This window comes from Zosterops lateralis (assembly GCF_965231275.1).
Source record: "Zosterops lateralis genome assembly, chromosome: 3".
Classification (NCBI taxonomy): domain Eukaryota; kingdom Metazoa; phylum Chordata; class Aves; order Passeriformes; family Zosteropidae; genus Zosterops; species Zosterops lateralis.
The window spans coordinates 15,122,309-15,150,268 of record NC_139764.1 but is presented as its reverse complement, the minus strand read 5'-3'; the positions used below and the strand labels follow the sequence as shown (position 1 = coordinate 15,150,268).

The following is a 27,960-nucleotide window of genomic DNA, read 5'->3' as shown; positions in this document are numbered from 1 at the left end:
GAACATAATTAGGAAGAATTAGATTTTTTACCTGTTTCAGAAAGTCCTGTTCTAACTAAACCCATAAGTTCCTGTGGGTGTGGGAGTTTGCTGTTTAACATCTTTCATGTGGAAGGAGGGAAGAGCCTCAGGTGTGATTAAAGCATGCTGCTGGAAGAGGGATGTGATAGTCCCTGGTGCTTGTTGTGTCATCCAACTGCAATGTGTCCGACACCAGTCTGAGTTAGTTCCACTTGCCAGGCTGGCAGAAAGCTCAGTGTGCTCAGCTGAACCCCCAGTTTGCTCAGCAGTGGAATTTCCTGGTTCTGTGAGCAGGCTGCTGCTGGAGATGGGGAGGTAGAAGTGGTGTTGCTCCCCTGGGCAGCTGCGTGGAATTGAATTTGTTCAGCTGCACCATCTGCTTGGATGTACAGGAGCAAAAGTCCAGAAATCTGTCAATTAGGCACTTTCTAAGTTAGGTTTTAATGTAAACTGTTAATTTTTTTGATGATCTGTTGTTTTTACTGGATAAATGATGATAAAAGGGAAAAGTCTTGGCACAAGTGCTGTGTGAGTGTGAATAGAGGGGCAGTCTTGTCTGTCAACAGAAGCTGCTTGTGCAGGGAAGAAAAGATGTTGTCCAGAAGGGAACCTGTAGCAGACTTCTAATGGTCATTAGAGCAAAATGTGTGAAATATTAATTAGTAACCCAAGTCAAGGACATTGTGAGAGGAACAATATATTGTATATATTGACATACTGATAAAGTGAAATCAGGAATTGAATGTTGTTTTTATTTGGAGAGGTTATGTGCTTTCTTCATTAGTATTAACCAGTTCAGTGTTGTGGGTTTGTGTTGTGTCATGGATTCTACGTTTGCTTTTTGGATATTAAGACAGTGTCTTCTGATGGCTGTTCCCGGGGATTGTATTACAGAAAATAAGAGAATGAGCTTTATGAACAAATTTAGGTATCTCATAATTATTGTGTGTTTTTTGGTTTGTTTTTTCTTTAGGAACTCAGAAGCTTGAGAGTGTTGTGCTTAATAAAGCGGACTTTGAATCCTTTATGAGGGACCTGCTTCTGGTTCATCATTACAGAATTGAAGTTTACAAGAACAAAGCAGGGAGCAAATCTGTGAAGGAAAATGACTGGTATTTAGCTCACCAGGTACAATTTTCAGCCTTTCTTTATAATTGTGGGATGAAAGGAAGAGAAAACCCATAGCTTTTTCCTTCTTGGAGTTTTAGTATTTTACGGGACTGATGATGAAGAATCACACCTGATTGTTATGTATTGGTTATATAGCTGTGTGGAGATGTGGTTGCAGGATAAAGGTCTGGATGGCCTTACATTAGAGAACTCCTAGGCATGGGAAGTTCTGCATCAGAGAACACTTAGGCAAGGTCAGCCTGGCTTTAAGTAACAAGTTATACAATAGACAGGATGCCTACCGTCAGCAGAATAAGGGAGGATGAGAACGAAACTAGATAAAATGCAAATATAGCATTTAGATTGCCAACCAATCATAAAGTTATGTGTATGCCTAACTAATGAGCTGCTTAGAGAATGTATAAATGTGTGCACTAACACAGAATAAATCGGAAGCACCTATTCAATCACAATGGTTGTTGTGTCTTCCCTCCCGGCGGCAAACGGCAATATAGCTGTTATACATATCACTGTATTTTCTAGTGCTCCAAGCTGAAAGGGCTTGCTGTGTGTCCTTGCCATAGGTTAGAAATAAAGGAAACCTGAAGTGCTTTCCTCTGTGTAGGTGATATGTAAAATTCAAATGGTTGAAAAAATAGAATTGCTGTGCATTTTATATGAATGGACTGTTCAGCACTGACTTTTATCAGTTGTTACTTTGAAAGAAAGAATGTGTGTAACACACCTTTAAAAAGGTATTTTTCTTTTTCTAAATAGTGTTCTCCAGGAAATCTTGAGCAGTGTGAAGACTTTCTCTTTGCCAATGCCAGCGCCCAGAACGGTGAGTGCCTGCGCCCCTCTCCTGGCCGAGCCGCCCGGGCCCGGGACCCCCTCCCGGCCCCCGCTCTCGGTGGGGCCGCCCCGCCCCGCTGGGTGCCCCGTGCCCCAAATGGTGACACCGTTCCCCCGTCCCGTTCTCCGGGGGCAGGAGAGCCCGGCCCCGACGGCGCCCCTTTGTCCTCGCCCCCAGGGGAGAGCCGGGGCTGCGCGGAGAGCCCTCACCGGGGAAGGGAGGGAGGAAGGGAGAGCAGGGGCTGCGGGCACGCCCCGCCCGGCCCGAGAGGGGCGGCTTTGTCCAGGGGCAGAGCGCGGGTGGCGGTGCCCGGCTCACGGCCCCGCTTCCCTTGCAGCCTGTGTCTGCCAGGAGAATAACAACTGTATCACAAACTGGGAGTTGGACAACAAGTGCTGCAACTACAAAGGCGTCTGCTCCAGCATCTCTTCGGACAACCCCTTTGGTGAGCAATGGGCACGGCTGGTGGTGGCACGGAAACACACTGGGGAATATGTGAGAATCACCAGTGAGTTCCCAGCAGACAATGGAGGCAAGGAAGGAGTCCTTCTTCCTGGTCTTCCAGGTCAAGCGGTGTTGGAAGATAAGCATTCTCTGCCTGTACTGATGTAGGCTCACGCCTCCTCCTCAATATTTGTACTTTGGTGGCCAGAATTTCTTGGAAGATGAGTGTTTAGCTTCCTTGCAGGCACATATCCTCACTTTTCCTACAAATCTAGAGGGAAAGAGCCTTGTGACAAGGCCTCACTCTGGGTTCAAGCTCAGCTAAGTTGTGAGCAGCCCTCTGGCTGTGAGAAATGGGAGCTGCGAGTCCTAAGGCTGGACTTGTTAGGCCTTTGCCTTGAGAGGCTGACATACCCCAGTTGTATTGATTTTATGCACCACCTGCACATTAGACATCTGCTCTTCCATGAATCTGGTTGCTGCTGATGTCGCCTTGTGTTTGTACGGACTCAGAGCTCTGTTTTGGACGTGCGTGGTCTGATGCTGCGTAACGCGATTCTCTGGTTATTTCTAGTGACTTCAAAATGCCTGCTGGTGGAAGCAGAAGTGATGGGCTCAAAATCGGGCCATCGTGAGAAACCCAAAGATGCATTTGAAGATACCGATGGCCTCTATGATCCTGAGTGTGATTATGCTGGTGCTTTCAAGACCAAGGAGTACAATGGAACCACCTGTTGGTGTGTGAACGCAGCTGGAGTTAGAAGAACTGATGAACATGTTGCAGACTCAGAGGGCAGTCAATTAGTCAGAACGATGTAAGTCTTTCAGCAGGGTGTGCTGTGACATGAAAACATTCCTGTATGAGGCTCTGCCTCGCGTGAATGATGCACTGGGGATGAATGAAGATGGAGCAATCAACACTTTGTTACTGCTGGGTTTTTTCTTCAGAAGCAAGGGGACATTGAAGGCTTGCCTTGGTTATGTCTCACTGTTCTGTCGTTTTAGCCCGGGGTTAGATTTTTTGGGTATGTTTCATATGCATGTACTTCAAGAATATTCATTGTACTTCAGGTCCATCGAAATGAAGCTGAAACATGCTGCGAGAAATGCTCCTCTGAATGCTGAATCTATAGAGAAGTAAGTGATGATAGTAATATGTCATGCTGGTGTCTGCATGTCATACTGCATATTTATTGTATTTCTAAACAGTTGCTAAAAGCATCGTCAGACTTGTGAACTCGTTTGTAAGACATTTTGAAGCAAGTTGCAGATTCTTCATAGAGTTGCTTTAATTTGTATTGGAAACAAATCAACTGCTAAAGAGATTCCCTTCCATGTAAAATGGATTGCTAGTTTCCCTCCCCCCCTCAAATCAATGTACGAAAAGAAATGGAAGATAATGGATGAAACTGTTCAGAAACTAAGCTGAAAAAAATGCCAGAAGGACTACATAGGAGCAGCAGGGGAAAACTGAGTTTAGCCTCTTTTTTTTATTTTTAAATTTCGTTAAAAGTGTACTTGTATCTTTTAGATCACCTCCTTTCCAGAACAAAAGCTTCTGTCCTCTAGCTCTTCTTCTGAACTCTTCACAATAAAACTCTTGTCTAACACAAGTATTTATTTTACAGTTAGTGCATTTTCACTGTTAGGGGCAGATTGAACTCTAGTATGAAGAGAGTGCACTGGGTTTGGTTGGGATGGGGTTAATTTTCTCGGTAGCAGTTGGTGTGGTGCTGCGTTTTTGACCAGTGACCAAAATGGTGTTGATTAATTCACCGGTGTTTTACCTACTGCTGAGCAGCACTGAGATAATGTCAAGGCCTTCTCAAACTCTGACTCTGCCCCAGGGAGTAGGTTGGGGATGGGCAAGAGGCTGGGAAGGGGAGAGGGCTGACCTGAATTGACTGAACAGGTAGTCTGTATTGTATAGTGCCATGTTCAACCATAAATCTGGGGGAAAGTCTTTTCCCAAGTAGCCATTGCTCAGAGGTTGGCTGGACATTGATCTGTCAGTGATGACTGATTGCTTTGACATCACTTGAGGTTTTATATTTCCCCCACCCAGCCCTTTCACTTACCAGACTGTCTTTATTTGAACTGATGAGGGTTGTTTTGGTTTGGTTTGGGTTTTTTTCCCCTTGCTTTTTCCCTTCTGATTCTCTTTCCGATCCTGCTCAGGGGAAGTGAGTGAGAGACTAGGTGAGGGTCTGGCTGCTGGCTGAGGTCCACCCAGCACAGAGACTGCAGAAGGAAACAATTACACTGGTCTTCCCTACTCCTCAAATGATATGTGTGAAATAATACTGTTTTTAACAGCCATGGCTTTCTATCTTTGCAGAAATTTAATGGATACATTTACCAGTCGTTATCAGCTGCCTCGCCGCAACATAAATATTAAGGTAAGAGGCACATAATGTTTAGTAGAGAATGAGAACTTTGTTTTGTTATAGCTTTAAAAACTCGTATTTGACTAATGCAATACTGCATTGGTTCCAGTAGAAGCTCTCAAAATAGCGAGCAGTTAGCAAATAGCTGTATCTGAACAGAAATGCTGAGAAACTACACTGCTCTCCTCAGTCTGTAGATAACTTCTTTGCTTTGCTGAAAAAGTGGAATTTAAATCCTACTGTAAACAGTTGGCTTGAGTTCAAAAACCATAAACTTGATCCAGGATGCAAGTTCATGAACTGGATCATAATGTTTGGTGAATGTTTGATAGCTGGATTTAAAGGACCTCCTTCTTAATACCACACTATGTTTTTATTGCAGTATGAAAAGCCTTACATTACTATTGATTTGAAGCAAAATTCCTTAGACAAATCAGTTGGAGATGTGGATATAGCAGATGTGGCCCACAAATTTGAGAAAGATGTAAGTGTGTCACGGGTAAAGTCTGCCAGAGGCCGGGCGTGTGTCTTGCACTGCTCTTGGGAGTCTGGCTGTGAACTGGCTAAGGCAAGGTGAATTATTCCTGTGATGAGATAAATGCCTTCCTACAATGTGAACTAGCAAGTCTCTCTTTTCCTGTCTGTTTTAGGTGAAAAGTCAGTCCATCTTTCATAATAATGCCGGGATAAACATCAGCATTGACAATGAACCGGTGAAGATAGCTAAAATTACACAGGCGTACTGTGTTGGTGAAATAGCACCGGAGTCTTCCATGAAGTCTCTCACTCTCAGCCTTGTTGCTGGCCCTGTACTGGCACTAATAGTGGCTGCAATTGTTGTTCTGGTAAGTTCTAATAAAGCCGCCAAGCAGAGCGGTACTGGCACAATTTGGGAAGCCACAAGGTACATGTTTGGATTCTGATGGAAAGTCTCCCTTTGTGAATTGGTTGCTTCTTCAGACTTGGGAGATGGGAAATTGGTGATGGGCACACTGCCGCTGTTTCAGGTTACAGCTGAAGGGTGTCACCCGGAGAACAAGTGCTGGGGGCAATTCACAGAGGTGAACAAAGTATCTCCTGGTTTAAAGCAGTTCAGAGTGACAGACAATCTCCTTTGTACCCACCTCACTTCTGAAGGATGGGGAACGGACAGCTTCAAGTCTTGTGTTTTTAAAGTCAAAACCAGATGAAGTTACTTGTATATCGAGACTTAAAATAGATTGCATCCTTCTCTTACAGATTTGGAGATGGATGAAGAAAAAGAAAAACAAGAAATCTGAGGTAATTAATTTCTGTTTGTGGTGCTTGTGTGGGGAGGAGGTTGACCAGAATCCAGAAACTCCCAAGCTTGCTGTAGGTTAAAAACTCCCTTTGGGTGCTTCAGATGTGTTCAAGGAGACTGAAAGTATTCAAATTCCGTAGCTAGATTCACCTCGGTGTAGTTCTGCACTAGTTTCAAAGGCAGCTGGTGATCTGCTGCTTTTCCCAGGGCTGTGGGGGGGTGGGGTTCGGTTTTCCTGCGAGTTCTATTTTACATATGTATAGCAGAGGGCCTGCAATCCACAGGAAGTGCTGATAGTCTAGTTCTGTGACTAAGACCTTTACTGAGGTGTTTGCCTGGGTCTTCCAGTTTCCCTTCAAGAGCTGCTTTCCAATGGAATAGCAAATGGTGCTTCAGGGCCAAGTGTGGAGCCTTTTGTGAAGGAATCCAAACAATCTTGTAGCTAAATAGTGTTGTCTGCTTCCTGCATGTACCCTAAGTCGTGCTTTTGTTTTCTTTTTCTTTTTTAATCTGGTGGCTTTGTCGTGGTTGTTTCTGTTAGTGCTGCATCAAATCCATTTGCTAATGAAAATCTGGGCTGTGAAGTCCCAATGACTTACTGACTCTTGAAGGTTAGAAGTAGCACAGATGTTGATCTCCCTCTACCTTCCCTCCTCCAGATGAAGGAAAAGAACGGAATTAAGGAAACAAAGGAAATGAACGGAATTAATGAAATGATGGAAATGAAGGAAATTAAGGAAATTAATCAAATTAATGAAATTAATTTCATTAATGAAATGAAAGAAATTAATGAAAATAATCAAAATAATGAAAATAATCAAAATAATGAAAATAATCAAAATAATGAAAATAATCAAATTAATGAAAATAGTCAAACTAATGAAAATAATCAAATTAATGAAAATAGTCAAACTAATGAAAATAGTCAAACTAATGAAAATAGTCAAACTAATGAAAATAATGAAAGTAATGAAATGCATAGAGAACTGAATGTTTAACTAAATCAACTGAAGACAAGCCAGATTCAAGGAAGATGACAACAAAAGCATTGGAGGCATGGATCTTAAGTCTTAAAAGTTTCCTCTTGAAAGGGAGGCAACTGTGCTCACTTAATGATTGTTAAAACTCTTAACAGCCAAGAGTGGTAACCATTCAACTACTTTTACTGTTTGTTGAGCGTGGAGGCCCCTGCCTCTGAAGAGGACATTGAAAGGGTCATGCACCCTGCACTCCGTCTTGGAGAGCAGACAGAGCATGAGCACCCCCCAGCCATGGATTGGCTACCCCAGTTCTGTTCCCTGGTTGGTCAGTTCTGTATCCTTCCCTTGAGTGGTCCAAGTTTCGATCCCCTCATTTCTTTACTAATGTTCTCCCTGATTGGTCCATTTCCTCAGTTTGTAACCCCATTGGCTGTTGGTAAAACCCCACCCCCTTTGGTAGGTGCATAAAACCCTGACAGTTGAGCCCTTTGGGGTCTTTGGCCCGTCGGCGGAGATGAAGTAAAGAAGCCTCCCGAAGACCATCCCTGGCTCCTGGGTTTCCTTCTGTGCCACTTGGGATAACCCCCTCAGGAAGAGCAGCCTCCAACAGCTAGAGCCTTGTCCGGACTGACACTCTTGGACTTGACAAAAGAGCTGAAATCTGCCGAGGTGCCCTGCGCCACCTGGACTGAGGCTGCCTTACTCAAGGCAACTCGCTAGGGAAGGTCGCTGCCCTCAGAAGAGCTAGCCGGAGGCAGAGGCGGGTGGCGATAGTTGAGTTAAATGCCCCATTCTTACTCAAGTAAAACTTAACTATTGCTCCCTGATTTTTTTGTTATCGATGATGAAATGAGTTGACAACTGCTGTTACTGGGGTTTTGGAGCATACATGCATAAATGGTTATTTTACCCTTGTGGGAGTTTTTTGGAAGTCATGATTTTGTAGCCATGATGTTGTAATGAGACTTTTTCCTGTCTAAGTGAACACAGTGTTTTTATGGCACTTGGTACATATTTGAAGTTGCTGTAACTTTTTTATGACTTGAATTAATAAAAACTTTGAAACAGGCTTCTAATTCTTCCATGGTGAAATAATAATCTGCTGTTATCATGCTTACAAATCTGTAGTTTGATTCCTTAAAGCATTGAACCTCAGCATACTTGAAAATATTCTAGATCTCCAGTTAGCACATTTTTAACCATCTACTATCTCAGTAGTATGATATTTTTTTCTTGAAGCTGTGTAAAGTATGCAACCAGAGTGAAATGCTACTATACAGATTGTTGTATAAAAAATGAACAGGCTGAGACTGCATAGACTGATGTTTCCAATGCTGTGTAAGTATTTAAAATAAGCCTCTGGCCCAGGACCTCTCTGGTGCAGGGTTGGGGGTGGGCAGGCCTGGCATCTGATGGTGGAGCTGGCAGAGAACAATTTACCTCATTACTGTGATTTTGTCTGTGGCAGAGCTGTTGCACAGCAAAAAGCCGTTTCTGCTGTTATTCCTGTTGTGTGCCATAGATGCTGAGCAGAGTTCACAGGCTCTCAGCCTCCCACAGCCTTCCCTGGACACGAGAGCTTGCTTTGGCAGTCAGTTACCTGTGCCATGGATGTTGGCTGGCAATCCCTGCAGCGTGTCTGATTTATAAAGGAAATGCTGTAACTCCTGTTGCCAAAGAAATAATGAGATGCAAGATAAGGAACTGAATGACAAACCTTGTTACTAATGTGGTGCATGTTTTGACCCACCCTGGCTAGAACAGGAAAAGTAGGATAAACTACTGAGAGGATATTCAAGGTCCTGTTCATGAAATTAAATGGGAAGTGTGTCCCATCAGTGTGCCTGCTAGATAGCACAGGGGAGTTGCTGAGCTGTGGTGCTGTCAGCTCCACTGTCACAGCTCACCAGTATCCCTTCTGCCCTTCACCAGGGTGGTACCTCTCGTGCATGCATTGCCGTGTGGGATGTTGCACAAAACTCCTGAAGCAGGGCATTTACTGGAATGTTCTGCAGCCTTTTCAGGCAGCTTTGTCAGTGCTGACTTCTGCAGGGCAGGCTCTCCCTCTGCTGATCTGTGCCATTCCCTCTCTCCCCAGGTATGTGGGCGCTCTACTGAGGTGTGTGATGAATTTTGTACAATTCTGTTAAGCTGTTAACCAAATAAAGCCAAGTTGTCAGTAAGGTGGTCTTGTGGTGACTTGTGTGTGTTATTGTCTTCCCCAGTGCTTCAGTCTCCTCCACTTCCTTAAACGTGTGCACTGTGGGAATCCTTGCCCTTTCTTTCTTCTCCCCAGTCTTCTAATGGCATTGTTTTCTGTCCTCCTTCCCTCCCCCTTTCACACCGGGTTTCTGGCCTGTGGGCTGATGGAAAGAGCTGTTGTGTGCTGTGGCTGGGCTGGGGCTGCACCTGTGCAGGCTTGACTGGACGGGCTGGTGGCTGCTGTGTGGCCTGGACCTTGTCCCGATCGGTTTGTTTGAACATCATCTTCTCCCTGCTTTTCCCACACTACAGGGAGGCATTCAGACACTCTTCCATTTTTCTTACTGAGTGGACTTTTTGTCTTGGCTATGAAGCTCAGTGCTGTGTTACAGTCTTCTTCCTTGTCAAATTTGCCTGAAACGAGCCAAGGAGTTAGAAAACCAGAAATTTTACAGACATTAAATAAAACCCAGAGTTTAACTAAATCCACAACTGAAGGAAATGCACTGTTTCTAAATTCAGTTACTGTGGTACTAACATGGTGCTGCTCAGCTCTCAAAATGGTGATCAGTAATAGTTTTTTCATTAGTTTCCTGATTTAATTTATTTTATTGGCATGTTGGCCTTTGTGTTGTTCTATTTACTAAACACTGCAGTTGTCCAGCTGCATAAAAGTGTGTATTTATAGGGAAAGGATGAGAGGGGAAATACCTGAGAAAGTGGTGTATTGGTATCCTGCAGCTTATTGTGTTTTATAGATTTTTCTACTGAGAGGAGACTAATGTGATGAAATTTAAATTAAAAAAGGCAATTATCAGATTGTCAACTATCCACATATACATGTGATAGTTCTTCTCATATATAGAGCAATATGGCAAAAAATGATTGCTACTGAAAAAAAAAAGGTATTAAATAGCAAAATATTAGATGGTTGCTATTTTGATACTTGGATACTTTTAATACTATTGGAAAGCATTCAGCAAAGTTAAAAAGAGAGTTTCCTGTAAAACTAACAGACTGATAGAACGTCATAAAGGACTAGTAGTCTCCACATCAACTTTTAACCAGGTAAATACTTTGATACTTCCATTTGCCTTGTTCATTAACTTCCTTACGTCAAAGAGCATATTTTTAAAATCTAAAGTTGCACACAAATTTGAGATACAATGTTTCTTTTCATGTAATGTCAATTTTGAGAAAGCATATGAAGGGCAGATTGAAAATGTATTAAGACTGGGTAAATGAGATGTTTGTGTTGCAGAGGGATAGACACAAACTGCAAGAAACCCTAGTAATAACACATATCTTAGTGCCTATGTACAGCATGGGAAAACAGTGTTTGTATAGGCAAGTGCAAATCTATTACTTCCTCATGGATTATTACACTATCAAATATGTATTATTATCACTGCAGAGTAAAGTTAAATATATGTTTATGTAAAGGCAATGACAGACTTTTAAGAAGAGGGTGTGCTAATAATGTATTTGAGAAAGGATGACCAATAAAGTCTATACAACTTTCTTGTAAGACCTGAGAAATGCCAGAGCACAGTTTCCAGAGCTAGAAAATGAAAGGTCAGTGTCACATCTGTGGGGTCTGTTGACAGTACTGTAGCCATTACCCTCCTGAACTGTCAGGGCAGTTTGGTAAGAGAAAAGCCACTGTTTGTGAATCATGTTTGTTTATATCCTCACCTGCTGGGCTTTGACCACCAGAACACAGTGACTCCGGATGACATGAAATTGCCAGAAAAATATTCTAGTAAACTAAAAATGCTAGCAGCTCTGCTGCTCCAACTTGACAAGTGCTACTTAGGGGATTCTAGCAGCTGCCAGGAAAGGCTGCAGTCTGGTAAAGGTCCATCCCAGGGCGTGCAGGCAGTCAGGGATGCTGCAGGGGTGCCTTGTATGTTCAGAATAGTTGATCCCAAACCCAGAGAGTGTTACGAGCTTTGTTCAAATCCTTGTCTTAGCAGGGACATGCAAGGGCAGACACGCACAAAAAGGAGGTGGTGTGTGATGGTAGAGGAAACACTGACCAGTTTATAGGGTGTGAAAACCTCACACATGTAAGAAGTGATTTTTTTTTCCTCTACTATCCTCTAAATTATCCTCTAATATCCACTGCAGAATTCTTACACTTGCCTGCCAAGTAGGGCATGGCTGTGCCAAATCTGAGTGAAAAAAGTAAACAGAAGAAAGTTAAAAGGTTCTCTAGAAGGCAACAGCCCTATTTTCTGTTTTCCAACTTGTGTTATCTAAATATTCTTATCCTGTTAAGTCTCTGCTGCACGACCTGTGTGTGTACACACAGACGCACATCAGTCTGATACCAGATTTTCTGCTGACATCCCCACCAGCTCAAAAGCCTCAGAGCTGCCACTGATCACAGCTGTACACTAACTAACCACTGCTGAAAGAGTTTATTTTTTCTCTTTTTTTTTTTCCCCCTGTAAAGTGGTTAAAGGACATCCCTTTTCCTAACTGAAAACCCATTGTAACTTTGCTCTGTACGCTACTTATGCCTAAGAAAGCAAAGAAATTAATTAAGGTCTCGGTTAGCAGCAGTTTTCCACCCGCCCTGGGCGTGACAATCACAGGCATCTCATTCCCGTCGCTGCTGGGGGGCAAGGGAAAAAGCAGGGGGTGCTCTGATACAGTGAATCGAGCCAGCCCGGCTCCAGGGAAATGGTCCCCGCTCAGGGCTGACCTGTGCGGATCAGCCGCTCCCTGCTGGAGCTGCCCGGGAAGAACAACGGCACACGGAAAGGGCAGAGGCTCCAAGGGAAGGTGCCCGTGCTGAGCTGTCCTGTGCAGGGGATGCCACAAGACCAATGTTGCTGGCGGGCTCCGGTCACCGCACCCAGGGCACCAGCGGCTGGTTTGGGTGGAGCCCGCGGAGCTGCCCAGAGCAAAGCGCTGCAGGAGGAGGAGGTGCGACCAGCCCGGGCCAGAGAGAGGGAAACGCTGAAACACGCCGCAATTACGGCCTAGCAGGCATTGTTTTACCGCTTTTGGAGATGACAGTGAGGTCCCTGGAGTCCCCGCTGTCTCCAGATGTTGGTATGGGACACTCCTCCTTTTCTCCCTGTCCTGTCCCCTGCCTTCTCTGTAAACACCAGTGCACAAAGACGAGCTGTCCCAGCTATTCAAAATGTGTGTTCTGGGCTGACCTGGTATTATCGATGCTTGGCAAGGTTGCCCGACACTGTGAGTGCATTCCCATTGCTGAACGATTCAGCCAGTTGTTCAGGCTGAGTTTACTATGTGAGTATTGCTGCCAACAAGCGCTTTTGGTGAGGCATCAGACCCGACAGTTCAGCTGCTTCTGAAAAGAACGTTAGGAAAGGTACATTTATTCACACCAAAATAAATATATTTGGCTCGCCAAAACACTGTCCTTCTTACAACTGTTTTGGAGACCAAAGGAAGATTTTGGGCTACTCCAAAGCTGCCAAAGCTCTAGAGAGAGACCTGCCTCCTTTGCTCCTTCCTTCCCACATCAAATGAAGGCAGATTGGACTTCTCCTTCAGCAGAACCACCCCCTGTGGTCCTTCAGCAAATACATTTACAGAAGGGGTTTGAAGGCCTTTGCTGGAAAAGCTGTGTTACCTCAGGGCTACAGCACAAGGGTTTGGGAGGGGAAGGCTGAAGGGTGGATGGGAAGTCCAGAGTGCCACCGGGCAGGAAAGGGGCAGAGGGGAGGACACCAAAGCATTCCCTGGGGTGGAACGGGCACCACACGGCACCACCTTCAGACCAGGGGGCCAGTAAAGAGTTCATTTAGTGTGAAAACTTCAAGCAGTTCTTAAGTGGGCACCTGAGGGCCCTTTGGAAAAGCACCTGGTGACACCAAGAAATACCAAAGATGAGAACATTGATTCCCCAGCTGGAAAGAAGAGAGAAGCCCGGTGAGAAAATCTGGAAACAGAGGTCCCAAAAGCTTTCCTTAGCTGGAAACCGATGGGAGGGAGGAAGAAAGGAAGGATGGGAGATGAGTTTCGAGAAGCTGACTAATATAGGGAAGAAAAGAGAGAAAGCAATGGAGGGCAAACAAGGGGATATTCTGTACAAGGTACACAAACCACAGCATAACATTTATTCAAGGAATACTGAGGCACGTAAAATAAAAGAGGTGTTTTGTCTATAGGTGATAGTGTGCAGGCAGCTGGATCGGGATACAAGAATTTGGGAATTGGGATACAGTGGTTTCCGATTGGAAAGATGAAAAGCAATGCAAAGGTAAGAGAGGTTTCCGAGAAGACTTGGCTTAGCTGATGAAACATGGCATTGCTCATTATTCTTAGACAATAATCACCAAAAGAAAGATTGTCACCTATGCTGTTTCTATTCCTTTGTGCCTTTACAGTACAAGATAAATCAGGCACACAAAACAAACAAACAAACAAAAAGAAACATGCTTAGGACAGAGCAAGGAAAAGAGCATGACAAAACCCTAAAGCACTCTGGGCACGAGGAGCACCTCGCTCAGGGCTCAGGACAGCTCTGAGTGCTGCAGGCCAGTCCCTGCCCTTCTGTCCCTGGCCTGGGCAATCCCTGTGGGCAAATGGGGGTCCAGCCTTGGATGTTCGGGCCCTTTGCCTCGTTTCTTGCGCTGCCCAGGAGGGGCGGCCCCGCTGGAGGGAGGCCCGGAGCTGCTCTCTGTGCCAGAGGGAGCACACGGGGTGTCCGGACACGGTTCCCGCCGTGGGCAGAGGAGGGCCCGTCCCCCACCGCCCCGGCCGTGCGGCTGGCCCGGCCACAGCCCTGCCTGGGGCCGTGCTCCATCCAGCGCCCGCCTTCTGGAGCCCGGACAGTGTTGGATGGAGGGAGACTGACTCAACCGATGTTGATCAATCAGGCTCTATCCATCCAACAAATGGTGACCCCGATACGTGATACGGCACCACGGTTGGAGGAGTAGGAGTTCAGGTCCTGCAAGCAGAGGGACGGCGAAAAAGAAGCTCTTCTGCGCCCCGGTGCTCACATAGGGGGAGCCAGCTGAAAAACGGCAAAAGAAGCAATTACGCTTCCACGCCCCGGTGCTCACATCGGTGGGGCCGGCTGATACGTGCTGCCGAGACCTTGGGGAGCTGCACAGCGCTGACTGACATGGAGAGGCAAGCAGCATATGATTTATTAGAAAAATGGCAAGTCCAGGGTATGGATATTAAAAAGGAGTTGCCAGGCTTGCTAGCATATGGGTATGCTAAGGGGTGCTTTATGAACCCCCATTCAGTACATGAGCTTTCTGAATGGTGAAAATTTGGGGATAAGATATGAGAGGCAAGTTTAGATGATGATAAAACAGCTAAGAAGTTAGGGAAACAGTGGCGAGCAGTACACAATGCTCTGCTGCAACACCAAATAGAAAAATGAGCAGCTCAGCAGGCAGTAGCAGCCCAGGGAAAGAATCTGATGTATTCATCAGAGTCAGGCTTTCCCTTGCCTCCTGCATGTACAGCAGTACATCTACCTCCAGGGCAAACGGGTGCCACCAGAGGGGACACGATGGCTGCAGACTCTGTACCATCGGCTCCCCCAATGCCTCCAGTCGCTGCGGGTCAGCTGACAGATTCATGTCCATTACCATGGACTGGGGAGAGCGATGAAACTATTCCAAAAGTTGAATCAGATTTGACAGAGGTAGTAGCCAGGAATCGGAGGGAGGCATGGAATGCACTAGCTAGAGAAGGAGTAGAACGAGGGGATGCACAGATGATAGAAGCAGGGAGCTCAATGGCATGTCCGGTGATATATAATCCTGCACCGGGAGGAGGTGTCACTGCCCAATTGACTTCCCTTGATTGGAAATTACTTTCCCAATTGCGCTCCACTGTTAGCCAATATGGGGTAAACAGTGAGCCTGCTTGGCAAATGCTGGATTATATCTGGGGTACGTATTTGCTGTTGCCAGCAGATTGTCGGGGTATTTCTAAGCTTGTGTTTACACCCCACCAACTTTTGTTATTTCAAGCCCACTGGGAAGCCCTAGCGCAGGAGTCAGTTGCCACACAGAGACAACCTGGGGATCCTCTACATGGGGTTACCTTAGATGAATTGCTGGGGACAGGCAATTGGATAAGGACAGAGGCACAGGCTCTGTTAGGACCGGAAAAATGTTGAGAGGTCATGAAGCTCGCTAGAGCTGCTATGGATAAAGTAAAAGATCCACATGGGACCCCTATTTATATGGGAATAAAACAGAGTAGAGAAGAACCATTAGGCGAATTTGTAGATCGACTAGTAGAAGGAATAGAAAAAGCTAAAGTACCATTCTATAGGCAAGGAGCTATGTTAAAACAGTGTATACTCCAAAATGGTAATCAGGCTACAAAAAACCTAGTTAACACCCTGGGAGCTAATTGGTCTGTAGAAGAGGCTCTAGAGAAAGCAGCCTCTGCACCCTCTGGGCCTCAGGCATTTATTGTCGAGGCTATTAAAGGGCTAGGTGAAACACTTCAGAAACACGCAGAGAGTAGTCAGGCTCAAGTTTTTGCTGCTCTTGCCCCACTCCAAGCTGCTGTTACAGCAAGTCAGCCGAAGCGAGGCAGAAGAGACCGAGGAAGGTGCTACCGCTGTGGAGCAATAGGTCACTTTCGCCAAGAGTGTCCTGCCAGTGGAGTATGGTGTCAGAAGTGTCGCTCTGATACCCATAACACAGGAGCCTGGCAGAGGAAATCGGGAAACGACAAGACCAGCGCGCCAGCCAGCCGCCGCGCCGGGACACAAATAGCAGCTGTACAGCAGCCAGCGACCCGCACCCCGCCACCTCCAGAAGCCTCGGCCTGGACCTGGCAGTCACAGTAGATGTTACCATTCTCACCACTGCTCCAATGGCAGTACCTACAGGTGTGCATGGACCATTGATAATAAAGGGACAAAGACTTGGGGGACTGATTATAGGACGGTCATCAGTGTCTCTTATGGGATTATTTGTGCTGCCTGGTATTCTGGATGCGGACTATAACGGGGAAATAAAAATAATACTGCAGGTGTCACAACCCCCAACGAAAATAGAGGCAGGGCAACGTTTGGCCCAACTAGTTCCCCTGCCCCAGCTAGCTAAACCCTTAGCCCCTCAACATCCTGAAGCAAGAACGGGGGGCTTTGGGTCCACTGGTGGTGTGGTAATGATCACACTTGATCTGTCCACCAGACCACGAAGGGACATTACTCTGACATGTTTTGGACACCCAATTACCTTAAAGGGTCTCTTGGACACAGGTGCTGACACCAGCATTATTGACCCAGAGGTGTGGCCAAAAGAGTGGCCGTTGGAGACTGGCAGTTCTACCATAACAGGAGTAGGAGGGTAACGCTGGCTAAATGTACCCCCCAAATAACAGTCTCCATGGACAATCGGACAGTAAATGGTGTACTAGCTGTGGCTACGTTACCAACAGGAGTATGTTGCCTTATAGGCAGAGACTTACTATCCCAGTTGGGAATGGTCCTCACAAACGACCACCCTTTGGGGAAGGAGCCACTGCTTGGGCTTTCCCAATTCCCATAACCTGGAAAACAACATCACCAGTGTGGGTAAAGCAGTGGCCGCTAAAATGGGAAAGTCTTCAACAGGCACATGATTTAGTGCAGCAACAACTTTGCCAGGGCCATTTGAAACTGTCTGTTAGCCCCTGGAATACACCCATATTTGTTGTCAGGAAGAAATCTGGTAAATACCGTTTACTCCATGATTTAAGGGCTGTAAATGAACAAATGGTTGCTATGGGGGCTCTACAACCTGGAATGCCTAGTCCAGCAATGCTCCCTGAAAAGTGGCCTCTGATGATTATAGATTTAAAAGACTGTTTTTTCACTATTCCCTTGCACCCAGACGACAAACAGCGGTTTGCATTCACTTTGCCGGCTATAAACAGAGCTGAACCTGATCAGCGTTATGAATGGACAGTGCTTCCCCAAGGCGTGCGCAACAGCCCCACCTTGTGTCAATTGTTTGTAACAGCAGCCTTACAACCAATACGACAGGCACGGCCCAATGTAATTACTTATAATTACATGGAGATACATTGTTGGCACAGGCTGAACCTTTTACAGCTGCGCAATTGAAATATGTAACAGATATCTTGGCAAAACAGGGATTACAAATTGCACCGGAGAAAGTGCAGTTGCAGGCCCCGTGGAAATATTTGGGGTGGAAAATTACAGACAGCACTATTACTCCACAGAAACTTACATTGCAAACAGAACTACATACTCTAAATGATGCTCAGAAATTGCTTGGGGACTTACAGTGGCTCAAGCCGGTGGTTGGCATACCAAATGAACTGCTTATGGAATTGCAACCGATGTTGCGAGGTACTGATCCTACTGCAAAAATTGTGCCAACCTTACGTCAGCGTACAGTGCTCCAGAAAACTGCTGAAATCATCCAGCAGGGCAGTATTTCTCGTCGTGACCCTTTCCTGCCTATTGATTTGGCTATATGGCTCGGTAAATGCCATCCTCTTGGAGCCCTTGTTCAACAATTAAAGAAAAGGGGGAGAATAGGGGAGAGGAGAAAGACATTCGGGTATTAGAATGGTTACAGCCACCCCTACGACAATGTAAAACTGTTTTTCAAAAATCAGAAATGTTGGCAGTCCTTATCCATAAAGGTAGACAGCGTGCACAACAGATCACGGGGAATGAACCAGGCACTATTCTGTTGCCAATAGCTCGAGAGATACTGCAATGGTACATTGAAAATCATGAGGAGGTGGGCCTTGCTCTGCTGGGAGGAGGGGCCACAGTTGTGAGAGAAACTGAGATCATGTTGCCAAATTCAGGGTCAAGTCAGCCACATATTCACCCGTAATTTATGAGATCATGAGAAGAGGGGAACTAAATATCACAAGGCGATACAACTGTTGCAATATGCTGATATAACATGAAGTAAGCTATTGTATGGTCACTACCAATCAGGAGCTTGGCTTTTGCAATATGTATGAACTAATTACTTAGAATATAAATGTAAGCGAGAAAACAAATAAATCGAGCCTGATTGATCAACATCGGTTGAGTCAGTCTCCCTCTTTCCAACAGGACAGGACACTCTTCTCCTCGCGGAGCAAAGGCAGTGCCCGCCTGGGCACGGCCGCCGGGCCCGCCCTGGTTATCCCGCCTCAGCTCGGGCGTTGGCAGCGACGTGCCCAGGGCGGGCGTGCGGTCACCGTCCCTGCAGGCCTTCAAGGAAAGGCCCCGCGCGGCACTCGGCGTCATGGCCGGGCCGGCACGGTGGTGTCGGGTCGCAGGGTGGACTGGATGATCTCAGAGGAGTTTTCCAAGCCAAGGGATTCAGTAAATCCGAGATGAGGGCGGCACCACCCCGGCCCGCGCGCTCCCTCAGCGCGGCCGGCTCGGGGGGCGGGTCGAGAAGCTCGCGCGGGCGCGTCCCGCAACGATTGGCTGAAGCGAGCTGCCGCGATTGTCACTCTCCGAGCGGGCTCCGCCGACCGCGTATGCGTGGCGAGTTTGGTGGGGGGTGGCGGCCGTGGGCACGGGCCGGGATGGCGCAGGAGGCGAAGCGGGAGGCCGTGTGCCCCGATCTGGACTGGGAGCGCATCGTGCCCAGGCTGCCCGAGAAGCCCGACACCACCGCGCGCTTCTTCGAGCGCGGCGGCTGCTACACGGTGCTCGGCGAGGATGCGCGGCTGGCCGCCTGAGAGCTCTGCCACAACCCCGACCTCATCCCGGGTGTGTGCGGGGGAGCGAGGGGACACCGGGGGCGGGCGGGGGAGCGAGGGGACACCGGGGGCGGGCGGGGGAGCGAGGGGACACCGGGGACGGGCGGGGGAGCGAGGGGACAGCGGGGACGGGCGGGGGAGCGAGGGGACAGCGGGGACGGGCGGGGGAGCGAGGGGACACCGGGGACGGGCCTGAGGGACGGCGGCGGGCGGGGGGCAGCTGCGTGAGGCGAGTGCGGCCGGGCTCGGGCGCCCAGGGAGGAGCGGAGGAAGGAGGGGGCGGTGGTGACACCGCAGGGAGGTCCCCGGAAAACGCCTGGAGGCCCCGGGAGGCCTCCGGACAACCTCGAGAGGCCGCCGGAAAACCATGGCAGCCCCCGGAGGCCCCGGTACCCCCGGGAGGCCCCGGCAGGCGCGGCCCCGGTGCCCAGGCCGAGGCCTGCGGGTGTCACAGGGAGCGGCCCCGGCGGCATCTCGGGGATGCCTCGGGCTCCGGGCGGGGCCGGTCCGGGCGGCGCTGCGGGAGCCGCTGCCGGGGCCGGTGGATGCGCCCAGGGGGATGCGGGGCCGTGGCCGTGTTGTTCAGTGTTCGCTCTGGGGCACTGGGGCCGGCAGTCACTGACGGAAGTTCTTTACTTCCGCACGTTTCCGTGTGTTTCCTGAGGTTTTCTTTGCCATCCACCCCGCGCCGCTCTTGGTTTCTCACTTGGTATAAGGCGGTGGAGCTCGCAGATGTCGGGTGTAAGAGCAGCGGGATAAATTATCTTGTCGGAATACAAACCTTAGGATTAGCCTTAATCGCTGAGTTATTGGCTCAGACTTTGCAAAATAAATGTTCTCTAATGAATCAGATGTTTTGTGTGTGCGAACATCAGCATAAAAAAGAGTACGAGCTCCTCATGCGGTTTTTCCTTTCTATTGTGAGTGATGAGCTCATAGATAAAACAAAAATTAAAAAACACTAAGCTCGGTGTGTCTTCCAGGCTAGAAACATTAATCAGGATTGTTGTTGTATTCAATTTAGAAGTTGTTTTGCCGGTGTAATCACGGGTCTACCAGCTCCAATTTTACACCCTCTAAAAGCTTATCCAGCTAAAAGCACAAAACTGCACTTGTTGCTCTGAGGATGATTTCAGAGTACACGTGAACTTCAGGTGCTCCCCAGCCCCTGCCATTGTATTGTGTTGTCTCCACTGAAAGAATAAGAACAATTGTGTTGGACAGTCCTGCCCTGGGGAAGAGAACATAATTAGGTAGAATTAGATTTTTTACCTGTTTCAGAAAGTCCTGTTCTAAATAAACCCATAAGTTCCTGTGGGTGTGGGAGTTTGCTGTTTAACATCTTTCATGTGGAAGGAGGGAAGAGCCTCAGGTGTGGTTAAAGCATGCTGCTGGAAGAGGGATGTGATAGTCCCTGGTGCTTGTTGTGTCATCCAACTGCAATGTGTCCGACACCAGTCTGAGTTAGTTCCACTTGCCAGGCTGGCAGAAAGCTCAGTGTGCTCAGCTGAACCCCCAGTTTGCTCAGCAGTGGAATTTCCTGGTTCTGTGAGCAGGCTGCTGCTGGAGATGGGGAGGTAGAGGTGCTGTTGCTCCCCTGGGCAGCTGCGTGGAATTGAATTTGTTCAGCTGCACCATCTGCTTGGATGTACAGGAGCAGAAGTCCAGAAATCTGTCAATTAGGCACTTTCTAAGTTAGGTTTTAATGTAAACTGTTAATTTTTTTGATGATCTGTTGTTTTTACTGGATAAATGATGATAAAAGGGAAAAGTCTTGGCACAAGTGCTGTGTGAGTGTGAATAGAGGGGCAGTCTTGTCTGTCAACAGAAGCTGCTTGTGCAGGGAAGAAAAGATGTTGTCCAGAAGGGAACCTGTAGCAGACTTCTGATGGTCATTAGAGCAAAATGTGTGAAATATTAATTAGTAACCGAAATCAAGGAGATTGTGAGAGGAACACATCCCTTTGTGTATATTAACATACCCATAAAGTGAAATCAGGAATTGAATGTTGTTTTTATTTGGAGAGGTTGTGTGCTTTCTTCATTAGTATTAACCAGTTGAATGTTGTGGGTTTGTGTTGTGTCATGGATTCTACGTTTGCTTTTGTGATATTAAGACAGTGTTTTCTGATGGTTGTTCTTGGGGATTTTGATTACAGAAAATAAGGAAATAAGCTTTTTGAACCAATGCGGGTATCTCATAATTTCCTTTTTTTTTCCTTAGGATTTCAGAAGCTTGAGATTGTTGTGCTTAATAAAGTGGACTTTGAATCTTTTGTGAGGGACCTGCTTATGGTTCATCATTACAGAGTTGAAGTTCGCAAGAATAAAGCAGGAAGTGAATCTGTGAATGAAGATTCCTGGTCTTTAGCTCACCAGGTACAATTTTCAGCCTTTCTTTATAGTTGTGGGACGACAGGAAATAAAACCCCATAGATTTTTCCTTTTTGGAGTTTTAGTATTTTAAGGGACTGATGATGAAGAATCACATTTGATTGTTATATATTGGTTCTATAGCTGTTATACATATCACTGTAATTTCTAGTGCTCTAAGCTGAAAGGGCTTGCTGTGTGTCCTTGCCATAGGTTAGAAATAAAAGAAACCTGAAGTGCTTTCCTCTGTGTAGATGATATGTAAAATTCAAGTGGTTAAAAAAATAGAATTGCTGTGCATTTTATATGAATGGACTGTTCAGCACTGAGTTTTGTCAGTTGTTATTTTGAAAGAAAGAAAGAAAGAAAGAATGTGTGTAACACACCTTTAAAGAAGTATTTTTCTTTTTCTAAATAGTGTTTTCCAGGAAATCCTGCGCAGTGTGACGAATTTCTCTTTGCCATTGCCACCGCCCAGAACGGTGAGTGCCCGCGCCCCTCTCCTGGCCGAGCCGCCCAGCCCCGGGACCCCCTCCCGGCCCCCGCTCTCTGTGGGGCCGCCCCGCCCCGCTGGGTGCCCCGTGCCCCAAATGGCGACACCGTTCCCCCGTCCCGTTCTCCGGGGGCAGGAGAGCCCGGCCCCGACGGCGCCCCTTTGTCCTCGCCCCCAGGGGAGAGCCGGGGCTGCGCGGAGAGCCCTGGCCGGGGAAGGGAGGGAGGGAGAGCAGGGGCTGCGGGCACGCCCCGCCCGGCCCGAGAGGGGCGGCTTTGTCCGGGGGCAGAGCGCGGGTGGCGGTGCCCCGCGGTGCCCGGCTCACGGCCCCGCTTCCCTTGCAGCCTGTGTCGGCAAGGAGAATAACTACTGTATCACCAAATGGAACTTCAACAACGAGTTCTGCACCTGCTCCAACATGATTTTCAACTACACCTTTTGTGAGTAAAAGGGCACGGCCAGGAGGGTGGCGCGGAAACACACTGGGGGATATGTGAGAATCACCGCTGAGTTCCCAGCAAACAATGGAGGCACGGAAGGAGTCCTTCTTCCTGGTCTTCCAGGTCAACTGGTGTTGGAAGATAAGAGTTCACTGCTCGTGCTGATGTAGGCTCACGCCTCCTCCTCAATTTTTGTCCTTTAGTGGCCAGAATTTCTTGGAAGACGAGTGTTTAGCTTCCTTGCAAGCACATATCCTCACTTTTCCTACAAATCTAGAGGGAAAGAGCCTTGTGACAAGGCCTCACTCTGGGTTCAAGCTCAGCTAAGTTGTGAGCAGCCCTCTGGCTGTGAGAAATGGGAGCTGAGAGTCCTTAGGCTGGATTTGTTAGGCTTTTGCCTTGAGAGGCTGACATACCCCAGTTGTATTGATTTTATGCACCACCTACACATTAGACATCTGCTCTTCCATGAATCTGGTTGCTGCTGATGTCACCTCGTGTTTGTACAGACTCAGAGCTCTCTTTTGGACGTGTGTGGTCTGATGCTGCGTAACGCGATTTTCTGGTTATTTCTAGTGACTTCAAAATGCCTGCTGGTGGAAGCAGAAGCAATGGGCTCAAAACCGGGCAATCGCAAGAAACCAAAAGGTGCATTTGGTTGCTTCTATGATCCTGAGTGTGATTATGCTGATGCTTTCAAGACAAAGGGGTACAGTGAAACCACCTGTTGTTATGTGAAGGCAGCTGGAGTTAGAAGAACTGATGAACATGATGCAGACTCAGAGGGCCGTCAAGTAGTCAGAAGGATGTAAGTCTTTCAGCAGGGTGTGCTGTGACATGAAAACATTCCTGTATGAGGCTCTGCCTCGTGTGAATGATGCATTGGGGATGAATGAAGATGGAGCAATCAACACTTGGTTACTGCTGGGTTTTTTCTTCAGAAGCAAGGGGACATTGAATGCTTGCCTTGGTTTGTCTCATTGTTCTGTTGTTTTAGCCTGGGGTTAGATTTTTTGGGTATGTTTTATATGCATGCACTTCAAGAATATTCATTGTACTTCAGGTCCATCGAAATGAAGCTGAAACATGCTGAGAGAAATGCTCCTTTGAATGCTGAATCTATAGAGAAGTAAGTGATGATAGTGATACGTCATGCTGGTGTCTGCATGTCCTACTGCATATTTATTGTATTTCTAAACAGTTGCTAAAAGCATTGTCAGACTTGTGAACTCGTTTGTAAGACATTTTGCAGCAAGTTGCAGGTTCCTCATAGAGTTGTTTTAATTTGTATTGGAAACAAATTAACTGCTAAAGAGATTCCCATTGCATTTAAAATGGATTGCTAGTTTTTTTCCCCCCTCAAATCAATGTACCAAAATAATGTCAAGGCCTTCTCAAACTCTGACTCTGCTGCCCCAGGGAGTAGGTTGGGGATGGGCAGGAGGTTGGGAAGGGGGGAGAGGGCTGACCTGAATTGACTGAACAGGTAGCCTGTATTGTATAATGCCACGTTCAACCATAAATCTGGGGGAAAGTCTTTTCCCAAGTAGCCATTGCTCAGAGGTTGGCTAGACATTGATCTGTCAGTGATGACTGATTGCTTTGACACCACTTGAGGTTTTATATTTCCCCCACCCAGCCCTTTCACTTACCAGACTGTCTTTATTTGAAATGATGAGGGTTTTTTTTTTTTTTTTTTTTTTTGTTTTGTTTTGTTTTGTTTTGTTTTGTTTTGTTTTTTTTCCCCTTGCTTTTGCCCTTCTGATTCTTTTCCCAGTCCTGCTAGGGGGAAGTGAGTGAGAGACTAGGTGAGGGTTTAGCTGCTGGCTGAGGTCCACCCAGCACAGAGACTGCAGAAGGAAACAATTACACTGGTCTTCTCTACTCCTCAAATGATATGTGTGAAATAATACTGGTTTTAACAGCCATGGCTTTCTGTCTTTGCAGGATTTTCACAAACAGCATTACCAGTCGTTATAAGCTGCCTCGCCGCAACATAAATATTAAGGTAAGAGGCACATAATGTTTAGTAAAGTATTAGAACTTCGTTTTGTTATAACTTTAAAAACTCGTATTTGACTAATGCAACACTGCATGGGTTCCAGTAGAAGCTCTTAAAATAGTGAGCAGTTAGCACATAGCATATCTGAACAGAAATGCTGAGAAACTACACTGCTCTCCTCAGTCTGTAGATAACTTCTTTGCTTTGCTGAAAAAGTGGAATTTAAATCCTACTGTAAACAGTTGGCTTGAGTTCAAAAACCATAAACTTGTTCCAGGATGCAAGTTCATGAACTGGATCATAATGTTTGGTGAATATTTGATAGCTGGATTTAAAGGACCTCCTTCTTAATACCGCACTATGTTTTTATTGCAGTATGAAAACCCTTACATTACTATTGATTTGAAGCAAAATTCCTTAGACAAATCAGTTGGAGATGTGGATATAGCTGATGTGGCCTACTACTTTGAGAAAGATGTAAGTGTGTCATCGGTAAAGTCTGCCAGAGGCCGGGCGTGTGTCTTGCACTGCTCTTGGGAGTGTGGCCGTGTACTGGCTAAGGCAAGGTGAATTATTCCTGTGATGAGATAAATGCCTTCCTACAATGTCAACTAGCAAGTCTCTCTTTTCCTGTCTGTTTTAGGTGAAAAGTCAGTCCATCTTTCATAATAATGCTGGGATAAACTTCAGCATTGACAATGAACCAGTGAAGATAGCTAAAATTTCACGGGCGTACTGTGTTGATGAAATAGCACCGGAGTCTTCCACAAGTTCTCTCACTCTCGGCCTTATTGCTGTCCCTGTACTGGCACTAATAGCAGTTGTAATTGTTGTTCTGGTAAGTTCTAATAAAGCTGCCAAGCAGAGCGGTACTGGCACAATTTGGGAAGCCACAACATTCGTGTTTGGACTCTGATGGAAAGTCTCCCTTTGTGAATTGGTTGCTTCTTCAGACTTGGGAGATGGGAAATTGGTGATGGGCACACTGCTGCTGTTCCAGGTTACAGCTGAAGGGTGTCACCCGGAGAACAAGTGCTGGGGGCAATTCACAGAGGTGAACAAAGTGCCTCCTGGTTTAAGTCAGTTCAGAGTGACAGACAAGCTCGTTTGTACCCACCTCACTTCTGAAGGACGGGGAACAGACAGCTTCAAGTCTTGTGTTTTTAAAGTCAAAACCAGATGAAGTTACTTGTATATCGAGACTTAGAATAGATTGCATCCTTCTCTTACAGCTTTGGAGATGGAGGAAGAAAGGGAAAAACGTGGAAGCTGAGGTAATTAATTTCTGTTTGTGGTGCTTGTGTGGGGGAGGAGGTTGACCAGAATCCAGAAACTCCCAAGCTTGCTGTAGGTTAAAAACTCCCTTTGGGTGCTTCAGATGTGTTCAAGGAGACTGAAAGTATTCAAATTCCGTAGCTAGATTCACCTCGGTGTAGTTCTGCACTAGTTTCAAAGGCAGCTGGTGATCTGTTGCTTTTCCCAGGGCTGTGGGGGTGGGGTTCGGTTTTCCTGCCAGTTCTATTTTACATATGTATAGCAGAGGGCCTGCAATCCACAGGAAGTGCTGATAGTCTTGTTCTGTGACTAAGACCTTTACTGAGGTGTTTGCCTGGGTCTTCCAGTTTCCCTTCAAGAGCTGCTTTCCAATGGAATAGCAAATGGTGCTTCAGGGCCAAGTGTGGAGCCTTTTGTGAAGGAATCCAAACAAGGTTGTAGCTAAATAGTGTTGTCTGCTTCCTGCATGTACCCTAAGTCGTGCTTTTTTTTTCTTTTTTAATCTGGTGGCTTTGTCGTGGTTGTTTCTGTTAGTGCTGCATCAAATCCATTTGCTAATGAAAATCTGGGCTGTTAAGTCCCAATGACTTACTGACTCTTGAAGGTTAGAAGTAGCACAGATGTTGATCTCCCTCTACCTTCTCTCCTCCAGATGAAGGAAATGAATGAAATGCATAGAGGACTGAATGCTTAACTATATCAACTGAAGACAAGCCAGAGTCAAGCAAGATGACAACAAAAGCATTGGAGGCATGGATCTTAACTCTTAAAAGTTTCCTCCTGAAAGGGAGGCAATTGTGCTCACTTAACAATTGTTAAAACGCTTAGCAACCAAGAGGGGTAACCATTCAACTACTTTTACTGTTTGTTGAGTTAAATGCCCCATCTTACTGAGGCCTTATTTAACTATTGCTCCCTGGTTTTTTTGTTATCGATGATGAAATGAGTTGATAACTGCTTTTACTGGGGTTTTGTAGCATACATGCATAAATGGTTATTTTAGCCTTAGCAAAGTATCCATAGCAAGGAAGACAAGGCTGTCAGCGTGGAAACCTATTTAAAAAGATACAAAAAGATTATTTGTAGTTAAACACGTGCCTTATTAACTTTTAGCCATACTTGCCTATTATATTGACGCTAATTGCTTTCCACCAAAGAATATTATAAGTTAGTGTGATGTAGTAGTCAAGGACTTAAGGTCATGCTTTGTTAAGAGTATATTAGCTGGAGAACTTCAGTTTTGGATCCTGATCGCGTGTTTGTATGTCACGTCCCGCCCAAAAGGGACAGTGGCAGTTTTACTGAAAGTAATGATTTTGTAACCATGATGTTGCAATGAGACTGTCTCCTGTCTAAGTGAACACAGTGTTTTTATGGCACTTGGTACATATTTAAAGTTGCTGCAACTATCCTGCTCAGGTTGTATTCTGACTCTGTCAGTGATCCTTTGTGTTATTGCATTTATTTTTTTTTTTACCTTTTTACCATTCTTCTTATTAAAATATATCTCTGACTTGGAGCCTCTCATTCGTTTTGCTTTCAATCCACAACACTGTTGCACAGCAAAAAGCCGTTTCTGCTGTTATTCCTGTTGTGTGCCATAGATGCTGAGCAGAGTTCACAGGCTCTCAGCCTCCCACAGCCTTCCCTGGACACGAGAGCTTGCCTTGGCAGTCAGTTACCTGTGCCATGGATGTTGGCTGGCAATCCCTGCAGCGTGTCTGATTTATAAAGGAAATGCTGTAACTCCTGTTGCCAAAGAAATAATGAGATGCAAGATAAGGAACTGAATGACAAACCTTGTTACTAATGTGGTGCATGTTTTGGCCCACCCTGGCTAGAACAGGAAAAGTAGGATAAACTACTAGAGGATATTCAAGGTCCTGTTCGTGAAATTAAATGTGAAGTGTGTCCCATCAGTGTGCCTGCTAGATATCACAGGGGAGTTGCTGAGCTGTGGTGCTGTCAGCTCCACTGTCACAGCTCACCAGTATCCCTTCGGCCCTTCACCAGGGTGGTACCTCGTGCATGCATTGCCGTGTGGGATGTTGCACAAAACTCCTGAAGCAGGGCATTTACTGGAATGTTTTGCAGCCTTTTCAGGCAGCTTTGTCAGTGCTGACTTCTGCAGGGCAGGCTCTCCCTCTGCTGATCTGTGCCATTCCCTCTCTTATCTTCTCCCTGCTTTTCCCACACTACAGGGCGTTGTTAAAAATGGGCGGAGATATTTTTCTCCTTAAAATGCCTTTATTAATCAGCTCTTACAATGGTGGCTCGAGGGATTTTTAAGCCCGGTTCCCCCTTGAGGAGGAGGATCTTGATCAGCTTTGCAGCCGGATGTTCCTGCAAAGCTATAGAACTCTTCCCTCGTCGGGAGTCTCCAAGAAGTTCTGATTTCTATTTGTTTT

General features: G+C 46.4%; 1 protein-coding gene and 1 long non-coding RNA gene across 2 annotated transcripts in view; both read left to right on the top strand.

Annotated features, from left to right (window-relative positions):
• Positions 1–5,592, top strand: part of LOC310906741 (DNA mismatch repair protein Msh2-like) — a gene marked incomplete at both ends in the record, with an annotated part of 6,679 nt that extends 1,087 nt beyond the window's left edge. The window contains 3 exons of the mRNA XM_083856197.1: positions 995–1,149; positions 5,466–5,528; positions 5,575–5,592. Coding sequence (XP_083712323.1) covers positions 995–1,149; positions 5,466–5,528; positions 5,575–5,592 — 236 coding nt within the window. The remainder of the gene's footprint in view (positions 1–994; positions 1,150–5,465; positions 5,529–5,574) is intronic.
• A 34-nt stretch (positions 5,593–5,626) lies between these two features.
• LOC310907733 lies at positions 5,627–26,460 on the top strand. The gene is made up of 3 exons (XR_014589707.1): positions 5,627–5,660; positions 6,055–6,096; positions 26,205–26,460. It is a non-coding gene; the product is annotated as an uncharacterized lncRNA (long non-coding RNA).
• The last annotated feature ends 1,500 nt before the right edge of the window (positions 26,461–27,960 follow it).